The following is a 19,751-nucleotide window of genomic DNA, read 5'->3' as shown; positions in this document are numbered from 1 at the left end:
AGAATAGCACCACATCCTCACGTTTAAGGAGCTGTAACCATCCGTGTGCCTCATTAACCAGATAAGTGAGGAAATGAGGTTTTTTGCAGTGTTTAACCAAAATTTCACACACTATTGATATGAAAATGTTACTAATCACCAAGTCTCAAACCTATATGTGTATACTCTATATGTAAATATTAATTATATAACCGTAATAGATTTTATAGCACATGCTCACATTTAAGGAGCAAACACAAAGAAAGTTCTGCATCTTCAATTAAAAAACAGGCGATCATGAATGTATCTGCAGATTAACTTTCCTTTCTGTCCTTTGCTTCAGTTCTTTTATTGTCTGAGCTTTAAAAAAATGTATCTCTGACTCGGTTTCGGTGCCACTTCTCTGTTTCATTTCCTCCGTCTCCCTGCTTGTTAGTCATCAGGCTTGTTGGTAGTTTCTGTGTCAATGCTTTACACCCATGAAAAGTTAATCCGTCCTTTGCAGCAGTCGCTGCTGGCTGATTTGTTTAAAGGACACCACAGCTATTTGTTTCCAGCAGAAGACATGTTAGTATTCCTCTGGTGTCAAGTTGCACTTTATTTGTTTGCTGATGAATGTGCAGCAGTGTCCCCGCAGCTCACATTTTTCATACGCAGGTATCCGCTTGAGTCATTTTAGGAGGAACAAAAGCACCACATGCCCGCTTGGCTCAGAGGCTAACACATGATCCTGCCTGTTTTCTTCACTGATTGGAGCTTTTAGCTGCGAACGCGGCGCCTCGCTGCCCTGTGTTTACACTTAGCGATGTCTGATTGAGTGGCTGTGTTTTCCAGAAGGGTGCATTTACAAAAACAAAACACTTTGTGCTCACTTTGACCTTCATCTTATCTGTTTGCTCTTTTTTTTTTTCATCCCTTCTTTATGCGTGCATCCTTGCTCGTGTCCTCTTGTTTGCTTCCTTATTTCTATAGACATAAAAAACAACCAAGACTTTTTTTTGGCCGAGTTTATTTTAGGAATTTACACAGCAAGGCCAAAACCTTAAAGTAGTGTAGAATGACACCGAGGCAGCTGTCGGTGGCAACGGGGAGAAAACCTGTTAACAGAAAGAAACCTCAGACAGAGCCAGTGAAGACAACCTTTGGGCCTCAGCGGGGGCTGCTCCTTTTTAAAAAAAATCCTCATCATACTACCTCAGCTTTTGCAACTTCGTGCATTTGTTGAACTTCCTCTCCAGACTCCTCGAAGCTAAAACGTTTCCCAGCAGGGTTTAATTTTCTTGATGACCAAAGTCTCTTTCAGTCGTCTTGGTTCACGCTAAGGCAAATCTGCCTCAGCCAGCCCTGTGAGCTGTGCGCTGACCAAAAGAACGAGGTCAAATGGGTTTCCCTGCAGGGTGCCTGGGCTCAGACACCAAGGGGCACCTCTGAGTAGAGTCGCGGTTCCTTCCTGTCCAAAGGATTCCTGGATGTCTACCTGAAGGTTTTTCAGGCATGCCATACTAGGAGGAGACTTCAGAGTAGATCCAGAACCCACTGGAGAGATTATGTGCTTCATCTGGCCTGGGAGAAACTTGGGATCCCACAGGAGAAACTGGAAAGTGTAGCTAGGAGAAAGCATGTGTGGAATACCCAGTTTAGCTGCTGCCACTGTGACCTGACTTCAGATAAAAAGAAGAAAAAGAGCAAAATGACAGATGATTGTTTTAACTTGATTATCTTGATAATCTGGTTGGAAGTACGGAAGTACAGAAATATATAAAGGTATCGATAATTGTGGTTTGAATTCGTGCAGCAGCAGCAGCACAGTTTGGGCCACATTTTGTGGTTTATATTGGCTCTCTTCTCTTTTGGCTGGATCCCATCTTGCAGTTGGAGAGACTCACTTTCCCACAACACTTCAGCCCAGTTAGACCGAGTCACTCATGCAGGTGCAGTCAGGCTGCTGTTATGTTGTTGAGTGATGCTCTGGAGACTGTTGAAGATTTTATTCTTAATTTAATTCTTAATTTAATTACGATTTTGTTGTCTTCCTGCTGCTCCTCTGCTTACCCAGCGTTCGGGCTAACGTCGGTTCCTCTGAGATGGTGTTACGGTGCCCTGTGATTTGGAGCTGTCTGATCTGAGTTCTGCAGGAATATGTCTTCATACAAGTTAAAGTTGCCAGTACTGTTTTAAAAATAAACAAAAATAAATTTATGGATGATTTTAACAGACTTTATAGGGTTATTGTGATATTATTAGTATTGGACATATTTGTCCAGTTATCATGTAGGATACAGTGACATGCATGGTTGGAGGCCATGATGAATTGCACTAGTCTTATCGGTTGGAGTAGATCAGAAACATACAGCTCCAGAGTTGAAAGGTGCAGGGAGCATGAAGATGCAAAGATTATAAAATCGGAAATAACAGATGCATAGAAAGCTTCTCTGCATCGTGGAAGTCCTGCAGCAGCCTGAGCACGTCGCAGGGTAACTAAGGATTTGTTCTGGGTCACCTGATCCAGTCCCGTTCGTGAGCTTTACCAAAACGAAAGTTTGAAGCTGAACGTGAGAGTCGAAGAGAGAGTTTCTGTCCCACGAGTCCAAACTGGTTCCACAGGAATGGATTTTATTGCCCACTCAATGCAAATATTGTGCACAGTGACTGTGATGTTTGTTACTGCTCATGCATAAAGGAACGAGTGAATATTACATTCACTGCAACTCATCACATCCTTCTCCTAACAGTTATTTTTGTTATCGGTTAACCTGCTGATACTTTGACCGATTATTTCAAACAGTATCTGTTTCTGATGCCTGATAAGCTTGTTGGGATTCCCAGTGCAGTTCCTTATTTATGTTATACTGGTGTAGCCTCTCGGTTCATTATCTCTTAGAGCCCGTCCTTTTGATTGGCTGGCCCTGGTAAACAGAAGGTTTGGATAGTGGGTGGGATGCGTTATGAGTTCACACTGGTGCAGACTTGGTGTTGGGGGGACTTTTAACTCTTTTCCACATAAGTCTACTTCATTTAAAAGCCTTTAATGTGGTGGATCCTCCATTAAGATACACACACTGAGTGAAAGTGTGGATGCCCCCTCTTGTCAAATGGCACACCTCCAGCTGAAGGATGCTGAGAACCAATCATAACTGTAATTCTGTGTTTTGGCGAAAGATTTCTTTTTTGCAAACTGTTTAGCATCAGGTAGTTTAATTATTAATTTAAGTTTATCGCCTGATTACCATACAGTCAGGCATTCATCCCGACATGCACACATCAGAGGACTGGCGAGGCCGGCTGTTCTGGTAAAGGCCTTTCCATGTAGAGCTTTATATGTTGGTAACAGAATTTAAAAGTTGATTGTGAATTTTACTGGAAGCCTGTGAAGGGATGCAAGAATAATTAGACCATAAAAGTGTTTTAGACTTTCTGCGTGCACAAGTATGCTCAGATCTTGGTGAAGGGTAGGACTGAGGCTCTGTGCTGACATGTGTGACTCCACAGAGTCGTCCACAGAAATGCTGCACTGCAGTCGACTACAGCAGGCTTGACTTCTCATCCACGCTGTCCGCAGCAGAGTATGGTCCCTACCTTACAGGGCTAATGGCTAAATTAAACTCTCAACCCAAAGCTGATATAACTCTATTATTTTTAAATTTCTCAGTCTGTGTAGTTTCCCCACCGTGATGGTTAAATACATGTTTAAATCAGTGGAATATCCCTTTAAGTCTTTTTCTTGCACCTGAGAATAAATTCAGCGATCAGGCTGTTCAGATGTGAATAAATGAACATCCCACATCGACCTTGTCGCATCACTATCCTATCAGAATATGCCGTCGCAAGGACATTTTTTTTTTTTATCGTCAATTGCTCTCAGTGATGAATAAAAATGTGCTCAGAATATTGCCTCGCTCAGTAGTAGGTGGATTTAAAAAAAAAAGAGCTGAGCAGAGCAGCAGCATCGACTCCGTTTGCATTCCCCTCGTGGTTTCTCTCTGACAGCACCAGCGGCTGTGAGTCTGTGGAAGGAGCTTGCTGGCACTGCTGCAGCCCCGCCGGGACCCACCGAGCCTCCTCTCCTCTGCCCTGTCAATGAGCCTCTGTGTGCACTTTCAGGCCAGTCACAGCCTCTTATACCACCCCCATCGTGACAATACCGCAGTTCAGAAAGCAGCCAGAAGTAGCCTCCCTCCCTCACTCCCTCCTTCCCTCACTCCCTGTCTGTTAGTTCACCTCCCCCTCTCCGTGTTTCTCAAAGATGTTACAGCAAGTTTATCTCTGTAGTACCAACAAAAGGGCAATGAATATGTGGCTTACTTTCGATATAAATCAACACTGAGACCGAAAATGAATAGCAGCGAAGCTTTTGATGCTTTTCCTTTTCATTGATGATCTGCTAACTGCATTTCTTTGGGTTATGGATTGTTAGCTGGACAAAACGAGGCAGCTACAGCTGAAATATTTCACAGTTTTGAGACACTTTGTAGATGAAACAATTTATCTGCAGATGAATGAAGCAGAAAAGCAGTCGGCGAGTGCATCATCTGCCAAGGTCAGCGCTGCAGATCTGGTTCAAAATGTAACGAATTCTTCCTTTGCCCACCTTTTGGCTTTACTAGATTTTGTGTAGTCGTGCTGAAACCCCCTTAAAATTGCACAGTAAATGCCCACAATATGAGAAAGAAAACTTGTGCTTGGCAAGAAGGAAGAAAAATGTAGACCATAGAGAGAAAGGGAGAAAACACAAACAAGAAGCCAAAAGTTAGCATCATGGAGTGATGGTGTTTAAAGACATTAATAGTGAAAAGAAAGGGGAGTGGAGAGAAAATGGGCATCATGGGAAACCCCCCAGCAGCTTTATCCTATAGCAGCATAACTAAGAAATGCTTCTGATCCTGGTCTAACTATAAGTTTTATCAAAAAGGGAAGTTTTAAATCAGATCTTTAAAGCAGAGAGTGTTTCTGTCTCCCAAACTGGTTCCACAGGAGAGGAGCCTGAAAGCTGGAGGCTCTGCCTCCCATTCTACTTTTAGAAACTCCAAGAACCGCAAGTAAGCCTGCAGTCTGTGAGCGAAGCACTCTGCTGGGATAACATGATACTAAAAGGTTTTTAAGATGTGATGGAGGTTTGATCCTTCAGGACTTTGTATGTGAGAAGAAGGATTTTAAATTCAATTCTTAACAGGGAGCCAAGGAAGGGAAGCTAATGTGGGAGAAATACGATCCCGCTTTGTAGTCCAGATATTTCTGAGTGTGTTCAAAAACTGCATTAAAAGAGGTCTGTTAGTAAGAATACTTTTTTTTTTTTTTAAATGATGTGAACACATTAGCCAAAATGCTGGGATTTTGTTTATCTGCTAGTCATTGATTAAAAGTGCAGAAATTAAAAAATAGAAGCCAATTTGTCATTAAATGATGGCTGATAGTTTAACTGTTTTCCACCTTGGATGCCTGCCTGGGGTAAAAAGTTGTTTCTCTTTTCTGAGCTGAGTAGTTTGTCAGATTTCAGGCCTGCTTCCAGAACAAAATGACTGCGATTATTAGAGAGGGTTATCTCTGCCTGTACAGTTTACTGGGGCTAAACTGGAAAATCCCAGAACTTATTCTGAAGGTCATCAGACCGCATGTGTATTGAATATAAAGGTCGTCAAATTTCGTCTTTATGGGGGAAAAAGAGTTAAAGTTTGCTTCTTTTTTTAAAACAAAGAATGTAAACAGATAATGGCAGCTGACGCAGCATGTCTGACATCAGTGGTCAATTTAGTTTCATAGCTGCATCAAACTACATCTACACCAGCCGCCTTCTGCTTTTGTGATGTTTGCAGTCGTACACAGAAAAAGCGGTCAGCGTCACGACAGTGAGTGAGCTGTTGTGGAAAGACTTTGTGGCATTTTTGTTTTGTCACACTTTATGAGGCGTATCAGTTGGAGCATCATTTTTTTTGTCCATTGTGACACAGTGTGCAAGATGAGATGATAAACTTTTTGTTCCAGTCTCAGACGCCCTATGTGGTCCAGATTAGATGGGCTGATATCGTGTATTTTGAACCGGCATTAGCGTTAGAGCAGAATTCAAGTTTCTTCATGTCTAATATGAGAATCTACCATTGTAACAGTGGATCCAGGTTACAGTTACAGAGCTACAGCAGCGTCTACAGCTGTGGGGATGCATGCCAGCTAGAGGTGTTAGAGATTCTGTCTAAATCCCCAACACCGTTCTTCTACTTTTTTCTAGTAAAAGCTCCCTCAGACTTTGTTACATCATACAATAACATTTGAAAAAGTGTCTTATTGGCAATAACCTGGATAGAAGAGCACACAGTGGATGACTGTCAGTCATGGATTGGCCTCCCCAGAGCCTGGACCTCAACATTACTGAAGCAGGGATCATCCTGACAGAGCACTGAACAAAAGCAGATAAAAAAAACAAAGAAAAGCTTTGAATGTCTTTTAAAAAAGCCTGGAAACTATTTCTGAAGACTATTTAAAGTACAAGAAAACTGCCTAAAAGAGGTCAGACTGTGTTGAATATTGACTTTTAGGCTTGTTAGAACTGTACAAACCTTAAACACTATAGTTCCATGTATGTTTGCACATATTTCAATAAGTCGCTGCACCTGTTTCCCATTATCTTAGGAAAATGTGATGAAATGGAAGGTGGGTCGAGACTTTTGCACAGCATTTAGGGGAAAAGCTGCTTCTGTGTTTAGCTTTATGGTAAATAATCTCTCTGTACAGTCTATAGCCGATTAGTCAATAGGCACACAATATATTTGCTGAGGAAAAAAAATTGATTGTTGATCAATTATTCGGTCATCGAACCTCAGCCTGGCTGCTTGTCGATGTGAAGATTTGCTGCTTTATGTCCCAAGAAGCTGAATACCGTAAATTGTAAAATAAAAATAAAAATGAGTGTAACTCGTTCTAACAGATGCTTCTTTGCTGGTGGCTTTTTTTTCGTTTTTTTTCTAGAGAGGCTTGTGACATTATCTGTGCACTTCAAAAGAAAAACCACAGCAGCCAAGGCAAAACCACATTTTCGTGTTATATTTAGAATCACTTTTGTTGTCTTTTGGTGCACACTGTAATTTCCATGTGAATGTTCGCAAACACACACACAGAGGGATGTGTGCATGCTGCTCCATCCTGCTGCCCAGAGCTTTGATGTGCATTAGTGAAGAGAAGATCTGGTATTTATAACCACTCAGCCATCCGTTTGACCTTGGATGCAGGAACGATACTAATATCTGCTTCCGTTCTTAGATGGGGTTCATTGATCATCCCTCCATTATACGTGTAGATTCGGCCGCGTGGAGTCGATCGCGGCTCAATAAGCAGCCTACACTTTGGATGGTGCTGCTCAGGTTTGTCAGTCGGCGTTCACAGCCCAGCGATGTTCGATAATCTTCCCGTAAACGCTTTGCAAACAGCTCCTGTTACACGAGGCCTGGTGGGTCTCTGCTGAGTTTTCCAATCAGTGCTTTTAATTCTCTGTGCATTTGTTGAGTTCATATTTAAGGCTTGTTGTACTTCAATACTTGGGCCAATAACGTGACATTAAAATGATGCATTTTTTGGCACTTGACATTGGAGTTGGTGTCCACAAACATCTCTGCAATGTCTTAATATACGGTTCTAATCCATCAGTAACATGATGACACGTTTGTGAAACAGCTCACAGATTCTCAGTGTGTTTGTTTGTTTTTAAATGACTTCGGCTTCTCATCGTTTATTTTATAATGCAGCGATACAGCTTTTTCCCATGACCACCTTCAAGTCTGAGGCCATTGTTCTCAGCTAGAAAAGGGTGGAGTGGCTACTCCGGGTCAGGGATGCTTTGCTGCACCACATGGAGGAGTTTAAGTATCTTTTACATGAGTTAGGGAGGAAGAGAAGATGGCTATACCAGTCTGCTTGTCCAGAGAGGTGTGTGTGAAAGTAAAGCTGTTGATTTAAAGGTCAGTCTACCTCTCTAACCTCACCTATGGCCTCGAACTCCGAGCGATGACCAAAAAAATCGCTGATACAAACGATGAATTTTAGATTTCCCTGAAGGTCGGTGGGCTTCATCCTTAGAGATGAGGTGAGGAGTCATTTGTTAGGGACTCAGAGTAGGGCCACTACTCTTTCATATAGAAACCAGCAATCTGAGGTGGTTCAAGCATCTCCTGGGCACCTCCTGGGTGAGGTGTTGCAGGCGTGTCCTACTGGGCGGAGGGCGGAGGATACAGGAACTGGAGGAAGTTACTGGGCTTCTCTGCTTATGGGCTGGATGGATGGTATTTATAGGTTCATGTTAATCACTTTAAATTCTTCAGACTAGTCTCCTTTAAGCTCAGTGTAGGTCATTATTGCATGCTGCTGCTGTTTACCGGCTCCGTCTGAGTGCACCTCCTTTTGCTGCTCCTCACACACACTGTGTGTGTGACGTGTAGCTGACAAGAGACGGGTGAAGTGAAATAATAAAAATAACTGAGTTGACAACATAACGACGTGTTAGTGTAAGTGTAGTAAAAGCTTCCCGACAAGTGTCAAACCAAATATAATGAAAGAAGAAGTGAGAGAGAGACAAACGGTCGTTCTTGTATCTTTTCAGCCACTCACTCGACCTCAGTTTGTGGTTAAGTGAAAAACTTTTATACAAATAGAAGTTGTTGATATATCAGCTTAAATTTCTCTAAACTGCTGACCTTTGCTGTTTCCTTCATGTTGCATGAGTTTCTCTGCTGCAAACTGTTTGTCACTCATAACCAATCCAGCTTTACAGCAACCAACTGGAGCTTTATAGCATTTTCTTCCAAAATAAAAGTCCCCCATTTTTCTCTGTTAATATTGTAGTGACAAACACACATTTTATAGAATATTGAAAGGGATACCCTCTCTTTAAGTTTAAAAACTAAAAAGTTACACCCCATCCACGTCCTTTTTTTTACTCGTCACAAACAAGGAAATACTTCATCTCAGTCACTGGTGGGAACAGCAAACCCAGTTTCATGCTGCAGGTGTCTAAAGTTAAATTATTTTCACTTTAATAAAGAAGTTTGGTAATAATTTTTCTCTTTCCGTCACTTTTTGCTGCACTCGACATGAGTCTGTCAACAGGAGGGCGCAGTGCTGCGAAGCTGGAGGCGTGCAGCAGTCGCCTGGAGCTCTTCTTCTAACAGCTCACCGTGGCTCCTTCTCTGACTGTTACTAATGCAGAAATCTCAGACTGATTCACTGATGGCTGTAAGCTCACTGCTGACGAGCACCTCGCATTTCCTGTGGCTACTTTATAATGAGCATCAACTCGGGTTTCGATAGCAGCAGAAGAAAATGTTCTGTTTGCTTCAATGATGGCTTTTCTGGGAATGTCGCCGCCAACGCTAGTTGTTAATCCTTAAAATTTATAAGCTTTGCAATACTTTCATCATTAGCTTAGGCTAATCATTATCGTTGTATTACCTCAGCAGGCCATAGATGGTGAATCCTAGTCTCAAACTTCAGATTGTGGCCACTGCCGTGTTAGTTTGCAGAGGTCTGGATAGAGGATGGAGGCTACGGTGGAAGTCTGAGGACTGGGACTCAAGTCTGAGGTCCAGTCAAGTGGCCATGAGAGGAACTGCATTTGCACTCTTACACTGGCTTCATTTCTCAGCCCTCGACGTTGCAGTTTAGATTTAACTGGTGTTTTGTTTTTTCAAAAAATGGCAGTTGTCACTTTATCAGCTAGTTGGTGATACTCTGCTGCATTTAGCAACCAAAACAAGAATAGAATAGAATAGAATAATCCTTTAATTGTCCCAAAAGGGGGAAATTTGGTTGTAACAGCAGCAAAAAAACACATATACAAACAGAACAGGACACAGGACATAGAACAGAAACACACACATTTTTTTACATATTTACATCATGGACAATAGTTACCAAAACAGAGTACTGTACAGTTATTAAAATTAAAGTACAGATAAGTGTTTAAATAGTCAAGAATATTTAGAATAATTGGAAAAGAACAGATTGTGTATTATAAAAAGTAGAAATGTAACTTCCAATAAGTTAGTGTATATATATATATGTTGAAAACTGATTAAAAAGGAAGAATCAGGTGTAACTTTGTGTAAAAAACACTAATAAAGGAGTGGAAGGACATAGCTTTTACCTAACCATAGTCATCGGGAGTAAATCGTGTGTTTCTTTGGGACTATTTTCAGCCTTGGATTAATCCAGATTTGTTTCTCCGGTGAGTATTTATAGCAGCAGGAGGGTGTATATAGGGCTGACGGTAGAGAGCAAAGGCGTCACCCTGTATAACAGTAAGGGTGAAGTGGTGTGGATAGCGCAGTGAATATTACCTGAACTGTTTTGGTTGAATAATAAAGAAAGATTTCAAATAATACGACCTTACATGCCAACTTCAGGTTTTCAGGCTCAAAATATGTTTCAGGAAACAGAACTGAGGTTGGACACTGTGCCCTGAATATTAGAGCCTCTCTGCATGCGTTAAGTGCACACGGCGGTTTGTTTGTGTGTCACCTGTCCGTGTCAGGAAGACAGGAAAGTGTGCCAGGTCCTGATTGGCCTCCAGCCACAGAATCAGCCTTGTTTCATCCGCTCTAATGACTCTTTAAGATGTGGCTTTTGGATCTGGGTCCACTTTGTCACACCTACTTCCTGTCTCTCTCTCTCTCTGTACTCTGAGACACACCTGGAGCCGTGCCTGATGGACTGGTGCTCAGCCATATGCCCCGCAGTGTGCCATGCTCGCAGACTCGGGCAGCCGGTTTGCTCAGCGTGGAGCTGCACGTCGATCTGTGGATTTACTGAAGCAGTGCAATATGGACACAAAGGCTTATCTCTGTCCAGAGTGTCTGAAACAACGCAGGATCCATGGATTAATGCATTTGTGGAGCGATCCTCGATATGTAGTAGGTACTGCGATGCGGAGGCAGTAACAGGCTGCTCACGCGTGGAGTGTAGAGGGCTTCACTCTGAAGTGGTGTTGAAACGAGACGCTGCTGCTGTCAGAGTACAGACAGAGTTTAATGGTGGTAATAACGTTAACGTCACTCCTGGAGATGAAAACAGGGTTTGATGTAAAACAGGCCTCGGTGCAGTTTACTGGTATCCCCGGTGTTTGTTTTGGTTTGCTTGGAGAGCCAGACGGGTGGAGTTTACGGCAACAGCACAAATAAGACGCAGGCAGCAGGAACTGAGACAACATGAAATGACTGATTGATTAACAGCAGTGTGTCAGACGTGACAATTTCATGGTTTCCTTTTTATTCACCATGCATACAACAAATCGGACGATAAGGGTTATTTTTAGTATTTATTGCTGGGCAGAAGTTGTTGAGTTGGTCTGTGTTTGGATTGTGAGTCGAAAGAAGTGCTTCAGTTACTTCACGACTCTTTAGTTTAAAAAAATATATGTAAATCGAACACTCTCTGTTTCATTGCTTTCAAATTACTCCACATCATCACCTGAGAGATTGCCAGTTAACATCACAACTGTCAGTTTGTCATTTTATTTATTTTTCTCTGTATTTTTTGACAGCTCAGAGCTGCAAACTTTAACATTTCCATTTCTGAAAGCACAGAAGGATGGGCTCAATCTTGCTGGTGCCTCATTATGACTTATTTTGGTCTACACTGTGTGATTTCTCCACAAATAAGATGAACCGTATGTAGACGCCCCACCGAGCGACTGACGTTTTTGGTCTCATGCTTTCAGATTAATCGTAATGTGGTAACAACCTTCATTTCTTGCAGATGAAAACAATGTCTGATGAGACAGAACAGAGAATGTGCGACGAGGATTTTGGTTCGGACGAGGAAGGCGAGGAGGGAGACGTGGAGTCTTACCTGGAGGACAACAGCAGCGAGCTCATGGACCGACTGAGAGAGCTGGAGGTGAGGGAGCGAAAGACTCGCCGTCCTCTTTGGGATCATTGACAACTCAAACCACCTCCACCAGTGGCAGCGACACACGTTTGTCTGCTGTTTCCCGTTAGTTCTGTGGAGATTTCTTACATACAAAAGCAACTGCAGGCAATAAATTGTCATTGATGTTGGTATTATTTTAGACCACACAATCTGGGCCATAAGAGACAATTCATGCGGTCGTTTTGGGTGCACAGCTCTGGCTACATAAACCCAGATGTTGAATGTTGACTTTGTGAAGGCTTCAAATTGAAATTTAAAATGTAAAAATAAATCTAAAGGTGGTGATATCAAAGGAAAGAAACTGCTCACAAAGACTGCAATGATTTATTGATATTGATTTAAGTTTACACTTCTTTGCTAATGTTCTAAAGGACAAAGTTACAGTTATTCACTTTCTTGCTGATAGATGAGCACATTGCACACTCCAGTATAACTCTACAGGTAGCAGCTGGTTAGCTTTGACTGGAATTGCGGAAGCTACTCACCACCTAGCTCTCCTTAAAGCTAACAAAATCTTTTTGTTGGGGATTAGCAGGCTGCTTGAAGGAAGCTTGCCTTGATACGTTTATCGATGTGACATATTTACATGTGTCCACGTGGGTGGATTTTAAAATAAATTGTTGAGGGTGGGAAGGTAATATGTGGCAAAAGCACCTGTGTTAGTGCAGACAAACCAGTAGCTTTACCCAGACTTCCTGTCTTCTCTCAAATAAAATAATCTAACTATGTTTGACCAAAATGATTTAATTCTAATATTTTGCTTTCTGGAGCATTATTAGCAGAATGGACGCAGAGACACACGTTTAAAACTTGAAGATATATATTTGCTTTTCATTGGGACTTTAAGCCACAAAAAACAGTGTGAAAACAGCCAATTGACATTTTACTGTGCCTAATCTTGCATACTGTTTCTTGACTGGAATCAGTAACTTCCTCAGGCCTCTTCTGTTTGAGTCTTGGTAATAAGCTCATTACACCAAATGTCAAATGGCTCCTAAAGGCTTTGCTTCTAACAGGTTTTTCTGGTTGGATGATAATGAAAACATCTAAATTGTGTTTTATGTTGCAACATCTGTTTTTTTGCATTGTAATGTTATATGTGGGAAATTACTGCACTGGACTGCAGTGGTAGTTTTGGTGTCTGCTGGGTACTAAGCATATACTGGGACCTTTGAATGTTTTTTTTTCATGTTTACATGATTTATTCATCATTTGCTTCGCAGGCAGAGAATTCAGCTCTCGTGCTGGCCAATGAGAGTCAGAGAGAAGCTTACGAGAGATGCTTGGATGAGGTGAGTCCACGATGAAAGTTATAAAATCTGCAAAGTCACTCACGAAACGTAAACTCATGTAAATGCTTTCTCACGCTATCAGGTTGCCAACCATGTGGTCCAAGCTCTGCTGAATCAAAAGGTAACTTAAAGTTAAATATCTATATTTAGGTTTGATTTATCTTGGATTATAGACTCAGCGCCATCCATCGTGTCTCACTGCTCTGTGTCTGTGAACAGGATCTGAGGGAGGAGTGCATCAAGCTGAAGATGTTGGTGTTTGACCTGGAGAGACAGAACCGAGCGCTGTGTGAGCTTTTTCAGCAGAAACTACCCAACCACCCCACCGCTCACTACCAGGTAACAAACTCCGTTTCTTCTCTATTTAGACAAAAAAATACTGAATACGTAACTAGAAATAACCGAGTTTATGAGATCTCTGTAGCTGCACTTTATTTCTGCTGCAGGCTGCACAAAGCTTAGCTGGCAGGCTGTGAGTGCACTGATGGTTCTGTTTCTGCTGGTGTGCATATTGCAAATTAAATGAGCTAGAGGCATGAGTCTGTGTGCAGAGCCATCTCTGCAGTCCACCAGTATGAAAGCATCAGATTCCCAGTGCAGAACTTGCAGAACACTAAGGAAAATATTTTTTTCTTCAGCCACTCCTATACTCATAACCTGCTGTGTTTGGAGCTGCTGGTAAACATAAAATAGAGGACTGAGTCTTTGTGCCGGACCATCTCTAAAGTCGCCTTTACAGCCGCAGGATTTCTAAGCGGCAAAGATTGTTGCATCAGTTGGAAAACAAAAGACATTTTTACCAAAGACTGTAACAGAAACCCTCCATTGTGTTTCTATAATTCCTGTGTTACGTATTTGTTACGACACACAGTATTAAAATGCGTCACTGTTCCTAATTTTCTGTCATGTATACATTTCATATATACTGTTTATACATGAAAATTATGAGGTCATTGTATCTACAAGTAATTCCAACAAGTAATTCCCTGTTTCAGACATTTTTTTTCTCCTCTTTTCTGTATGATGTCGGTCCCTGATATGGTCATCTCGGGCACAGGGCTCTGGCTAAACGTCCACCTATTGTTCAAACTTGTGTTTGAGAATGTTGGCTTAAAGGGAGAGGAGATATAATGGCTCGTTTCAGAGAGCAGGTGCACCAAAGGCTCGGTATGAGATAAATGAAGATTATCTTGAAGTGTAAGAGTCCAATAATAATAATATAGACCTGGAAAACATTAAAGGTCCACCTTAAAAGAAGATTGCTGTGAAGCAAATGTCCCTTATGGTTATGGTTCTGTGTTCGTGTCACTATTGACAGTGTGTGAAGTAAAATCACAAAGCAAACACCTGAATCTAGGACCCAAGTGGCTATCAGCTGGACTGGATTTTATCCAGTACGTTTTTATGAGTTTGCCAGTTGTGGAGATTTAATGTCTGCTTTCTTTTGAATATAATGGAACTAAATGGCACTTTGCTGATATTTATTTATCCTAAGTCCCGAACTCTTCCACCAGCATGCATTGTTAATTTCTCTTTGATATTTGGGCTGATTGGGACGGGATGAATGTAAAAATAAAGACTTACCAGATTTTTTTAACCTAATTTTTATTTCTAAGAAAGATGAGAGCCACATATGAGGATATTCGTTTAAAATTTTGATGGAACAGTAGCAGTATAATGTCCTCATAAGTGGATATCGGGCCCTTGTAGAGCAAAATTGAGTATTCTGGTCTAAATAACCCAAAATGTGATGTCCACATATGTGGACGCCAGGTCCTAGGAGGTTAAAAAGCATGCATGCTTTTTGTTATGATGATCTGATTTATCAAAAAGACCTTGTTGTAAACACTTTTTTCTTTCTATAGTTTCCATTTGCCAACCAAAACAAGCACCCATGTAGCTAATATTACAGCTCAGCTGAGGGAAATGCACTCGATACCTACATCCTGTTGCACTGTTGCTGGTGGATGAGCAGCAATGCGCTTCCTTCAGCGATAAAGTTGGCAGATGTTATTTTGATAGAAGGAAAATAGTTGCTTTAGAAAACTAGTCACAATGAGTTTTGTATTGTTTAGTTTAGTTCAGTTTTTTATAAGCCCGGGTCATTATTTCTGGAAAGACACTGCTGCGAAGTATATTTTTAGTGGTCTGAACACCACTCGCTGAGTGCTTTTTAGCTCCATTATCGTCAAGAAACGGCACACGTCTTTGCCTTTGTTCCATATTTATCCCCCACTCGCCACCCTCTCAGTGCTTCTCACATTGCAAATCCATAATAAATAAAGTTAGAATTTTTCACTCGTCATTCTAACATGTCTTGTCTTTGCCTGCACTTCCTTCTTTCCTCAGCGTGGTTCTTAAATTATATCTTTACTTTGATTTCTTTTCTCTACCAGCCTTAACAGGCAGGACTGCACACTCAGTCAGTTTGCAGTTTGTCTGCAAACTGTCACAGCGGCGCTCATTTGAACTACTTTAACTGCTTAATAACGGAATTTAATAACTGATTATATTTTATTGGGGTTTTTTAATGCAAGGTATCCAATAATGTCTCAGTATATTTTAAGAACCTGTGTGTTAGTGCAGCGCTGAAGCTGCTGATTTTTCGTTATTTTTCCAACGACAGTGGGCCTGTACGGAGCTCGCTCTTTTCACCTGTACTCTAAATAGTTTCTGCCGATGCCAGGACAATGTAGCTCTCAGTCGTCTGTGTATATAATAGCCTGTAGCATATACAGTCTCATCATAATTGCCTCATGAATCTCCTGTTACAGGTTCAGGCGGGACCGCTCCCAGACTACAATGCACAGCTGCACAATGACTCGGCCAAACAGGTGGAGCCGGCACAGACTGAAGCACAAGCCAAGGTGACTGTTACAAACCATAAGAGCCTCTGAATCAGACAAAAATCCCCATCTGCGTGTGATGTTTGAACCGCTCTGACATTTGCTTTGCTTTCAACTATTGTGCTTTAAAAAAAGACTCCACTTCTAATCTCCCTCGCCCTCTTTCCTGTACGCATGCACTCAAAGGTCCCGATGAATTAAGCCGTTTGGCTCTCTCCGTGAACTGTATACTGATGGTAATCTGTGTCTGTCCACAGGGAAATGGCTACCGCACACAACATGCCTCGCCGGGCCCTCGTGGCCCCGCCGCCAACATGGAGGCCCTGTCTCCCTTCTTCAAGAAGAAAGCACACATCCTGGAGGTCCTGCGCAAGATGGAGGAGACAGACCCCCTCAAGTTCCACCCATCCACGACGAGCTTGTCTTTCTGCGACTACAGCCAGGTGCTCATGTCCACAGAGGCTGTTTTGGCTTCTGCGGACCCCCTCCCGCTGCAGTGCAAATCCCACCACACACACTGCCACTGCTCCTGCTCGGACACAGACACACACCAGCATGTGAATGGTGACGGAGCAGTGAAGTGTGAGGGGGGGAACACCTGCTGTTTACACTGCAAGAGGAGCCCAGAGAGCCCTCCAAAGCCATGCAACCATGTCTGTAGTCCTTCAAAAGCCACCCAGAGCCATATAGTTCCTGCAGCTGCTATGAGTGAATGTCACAGTAAGACCAGAGCGGGAGAGTCTAAACAGAGCACCAAGAATGAAGCCAACCAGCAACCAGCGGGCGCCGCCGCCCACTCATCCATCGCAGAAGCAGCCAGTCAGAATCTGGAAGGAGAGGAGGATAACTCGGAGCTAAACGCTAGTGCCTCTGAAGAGCTCACTGGTTTCTGTGCCACCTCCCACCTGCCTAGTTCTGCACAGGAGGCCCACTGTGACTTGGATACAAGCGATGGCGTTCCCAATGGTTTGGCGCTCTCATTTGGTGATGAACCCTCAGCCGTCCCTGAGAAAGACGGCACAGATCCGGAGGCTTCCTGTGTAAGAGCCAGCGCATCCGTCAGCCCCAGTCCCTCCTGTCTCAGCGACGTTAAAGCCGCTGCTATCAACTCCCCATCCAAACTGCTCAAGTTCTTAAAGATTCCCTCGATGGGGGAGAAGTCGCAGGCTCCCACCTCTTCTGTCCGCCTGAGCCCTCAGCTCACTCGCAACTCCAGGATCCCCTGCCGCACCAATAACTACGAGGTTTACCACTCGCCTGTTCCCACACGCAGAGCGACCACCACTGAGAGGTGCAGGCAGCCCCCTCCTCCACCCGCCCGGTCCGAGTCGTACCCCGCCACACACTCGGCACCAACTTCCCCTCCACAGCCCGAAGACACCTGCTCCCCACCCGCTAAGGAAATAAGCTATAGCAGCCTGTCTGCACCTAAACCCACTGTGGGCTCAAAGATCGGCGCTCCCTCCTCCTCACCCAAAGTTTCTCAGAGGGTCCCTCATTATGAAAATGTCTGTGACATGTCCATCGGCTCTAAAGAGGAGGAACCAACCCAAGGTCAGGAGAAAAGAACCACTCTTCCATCTCAAACTAAGGCAAACGCTGGTGAGAGGAAGCTTGTTAAATCGCTACCAGAAAGCGTCCTGAATCCCGCGCCTCAGCGAAAGCAGTCGTCCTCATCGACATCAGAGTCTACATCAGATGATGAAGAGGATTCAGACAGCCCTGTGTGGGTTAATCATCACAGCCTACCCAACTCCTCTGCCCTCAGCAAAGCTCAGAGCAAAACTAACTACTCACAAACCAGAGAGAAGCAGGATGGGCACACACGGGAGGTGAACATAGCGAGCTCTGAGGTCACTCAGGGTCCGCCTGCACCTCCAACCAGGAGGAGTGACTCCTCGTCCATTCCCAAGAGGCCTACGGTTGGGGCGGCGAGATCTCAGGCCGACTCGAGTCACCACGCTTTCAAAGACAGACTGGCTGCGCTCGGCAAGCTGAGGAGCTCGGAGGATTTACAAGGCGGCCTCAGGCCCACTGATGCGGTGAATGAAGGCACCTACGGAGAAGAAAGAGGCAAGACGGCAGAGATCCACAAGGAGGAACAGAGACATTCAAAGTTCACAGACTCTTCGGACAGTAAGCCTAAAGGTAGCAGTGGTGGTTTGAAGTATCCGGGGTCATCTCAGCTCTATGAGCAGCCAGTAAAATCTTCTGGTCCCGCACTGGTTAAACAAGAACTCTGTGTGACCAAGCCAGAGGGACCGAAGAGTAAAATGGGCCTGCCGTCACCCAACACAGATGCTCCCCAGGTACTACGCAACAACATCAAGTGTCCTGGCTCCCTGAATCTGGCCTACAACGTTAAAGCCAGCATCGCTCCTCACAGTAGCAACAGCCCCAACAAAATCCCTCCAAAGTCACCGTCCAAACCTTGCCAAGGCCCGTCCGTCCACAGAGGGGGCAAGTCCGCAGAGGCCCCGCGTTACTCGTCCAAGTCAGAGGAGAGGACCAAGATCAGCGGGAAAGGGAAAAAGAATCCAATGTACGGAGACAGCCTCCCGCCTCCTCCTCCGAGACCTCCGGCATCTGAGGTGGAGAAGCCGTCGCTGCCGGTCTCCACCCTGCAATCCGCCATCGAGCAGAAGGTGATGAAGGGCATCGAGGAGAACGTGCTGAAACTTCAGGAGCAGGACAGAGGAGGGCAGGGCGGAGAGGTCAAGCAGAAGGCCTCCAACGGCATCGCGAGCTGGTTCGGCCTGAAGAAGAGCAAACTCCCCGCGCTGAGCCGCAAGACCGACGGCACTAAAGCAAAGGAGGAGAAGAAGGAGTGGAAGATAAACATTCCCTCGGTCGGCAGGGACTCTGTGAAAATGGCCTCCAGGTGTAAAGAAGGCGTGGAAGGTCTGAACATCTCGACTCTGATGGAGAAGGCTGAGGGGCTGAGGAGAGCCCTGGAGGAGGAGCGGGCCTATGTGGAGAGATCAGGCAGGGGTCACTCGTGTGAGGTGGTGATGGATCAAGCTCAGGGACAGCTGGCGGTCATGTACAGGGGAGCGCGCTCTGACAACTTCATGCAACAGCTGCTAAACAGGTGAGGACTCAAGAAAGGACATCAGAGATGTAATATTTTAAGAAAGTACACTTCTTCTTTCTTCCTGGCAGAGATGTAAGCCGCTTTTAGTACATGCAAAATCAATTATAGATGTTGGTCTCAACTCAAGAATTATTTTCTGTAGAAGCCAAGTAGCATTTGAATACTAATCGCAAGCACCAGCCTGGAGCAGCTTTTTGCATATGTATATATATCCAGGGATTAAGATCACTGTAAACATCCTTTAAAACAAGAAACTGCTGAAATACGACAACTTGCACTGAGTGCTGGGAGATTTTATTTAATGTTAGTCTTTCAAAAAAAAGTTAATCAGTAATAATCTGACCAGCTCCCCTTGTCCTTTTTATTTATTAACTTTCATTAATACCACATACCTTGAATAATGAATGAAAGGTAGCCCAGTCTTCTGCCTAGTAAATGATGAAATTCACGGTGCAGACAGTGCAAGTGTCCTCCTGCATGCTGATGACGGTCATTAATTAAATACGTTTTAAAATCCATAATTAATGCAGGAAGAAAACAGGAAACTTTCCACTGAGATATATCATGAATCTTTCCCAGCGTTTTCCAGCAGTGACAGCTCTTCCTCTCCTACACCAACTATCACATGAATGC

General features: G+C 43.7%; 1 protein-coding gene across 5 annotated transcripts in view; it reads left to right on the top strand.

The window, feature by feature from the left end:
- Nucleotides 1-19,751, top strand: part of nckap5l (NCK-associated protein 5-like) — a 58,351-nt gene that overhangs the window by 31,769 nt on the left and 6,831 nt on the right. For 4 of the 5 annotated variants that reach the window (XM_085260840.1, XM_085260839.1, XM_085260842.1 and 1 more), the window contains exons 3-8: nucleotides 11,713-11,853; nucleotides 13,110-13,178; nucleotides 13,261-13,299; nucleotides 13,398-13,517; nucleotides 15,953-16,045; nucleotides 16,282-19,115. In XM_085260840.1, the coding sequence (XP_085116966.1) occupies nucleotides 11,713-11,853; nucleotides 13,110-13,178; nucleotides 13,261-13,299; nucleotides 13,398-13,517; nucleotides 15,953-16,045; nucleotides 16,282-19,115 (3,296 nt within the window). Of the gene's footprint in view, nucleotides 1-10,685; nucleotides 10,869-11,712; nucleotides 11,854-13,109; nucleotides 13,179-13,260; nucleotides 13,300-13,397; nucleotides 13,518-15,952; nucleotides 16,046-16,281; nucleotides 19,116-19,751 lie in introns of those variants that run through there. The other variant, XM_085260837.1, reaches the window with a different exon arrangement.

This window comes from Mchenga conophoros, linkage group LG20, assembly GCF_057382185.1.
Source record: "Mchenga conophoros isolate Kocher_MC1m ecotype Shallow Benthic linkage group LG20, M_conophoros_male_GT1.1, whole genome shotgun sequence".
NCBI classification, from domain to species: Eukaryota; Metazoa; Chordata; class Actinopteri; order Cichliformes; family Cichlidae; genus Mchenga; species Mchenga conophoros.
Note: the sequence above shows the minus strand (reverse complement) of the source record. Positions and strands in the feature narration are given on the sequence as shown.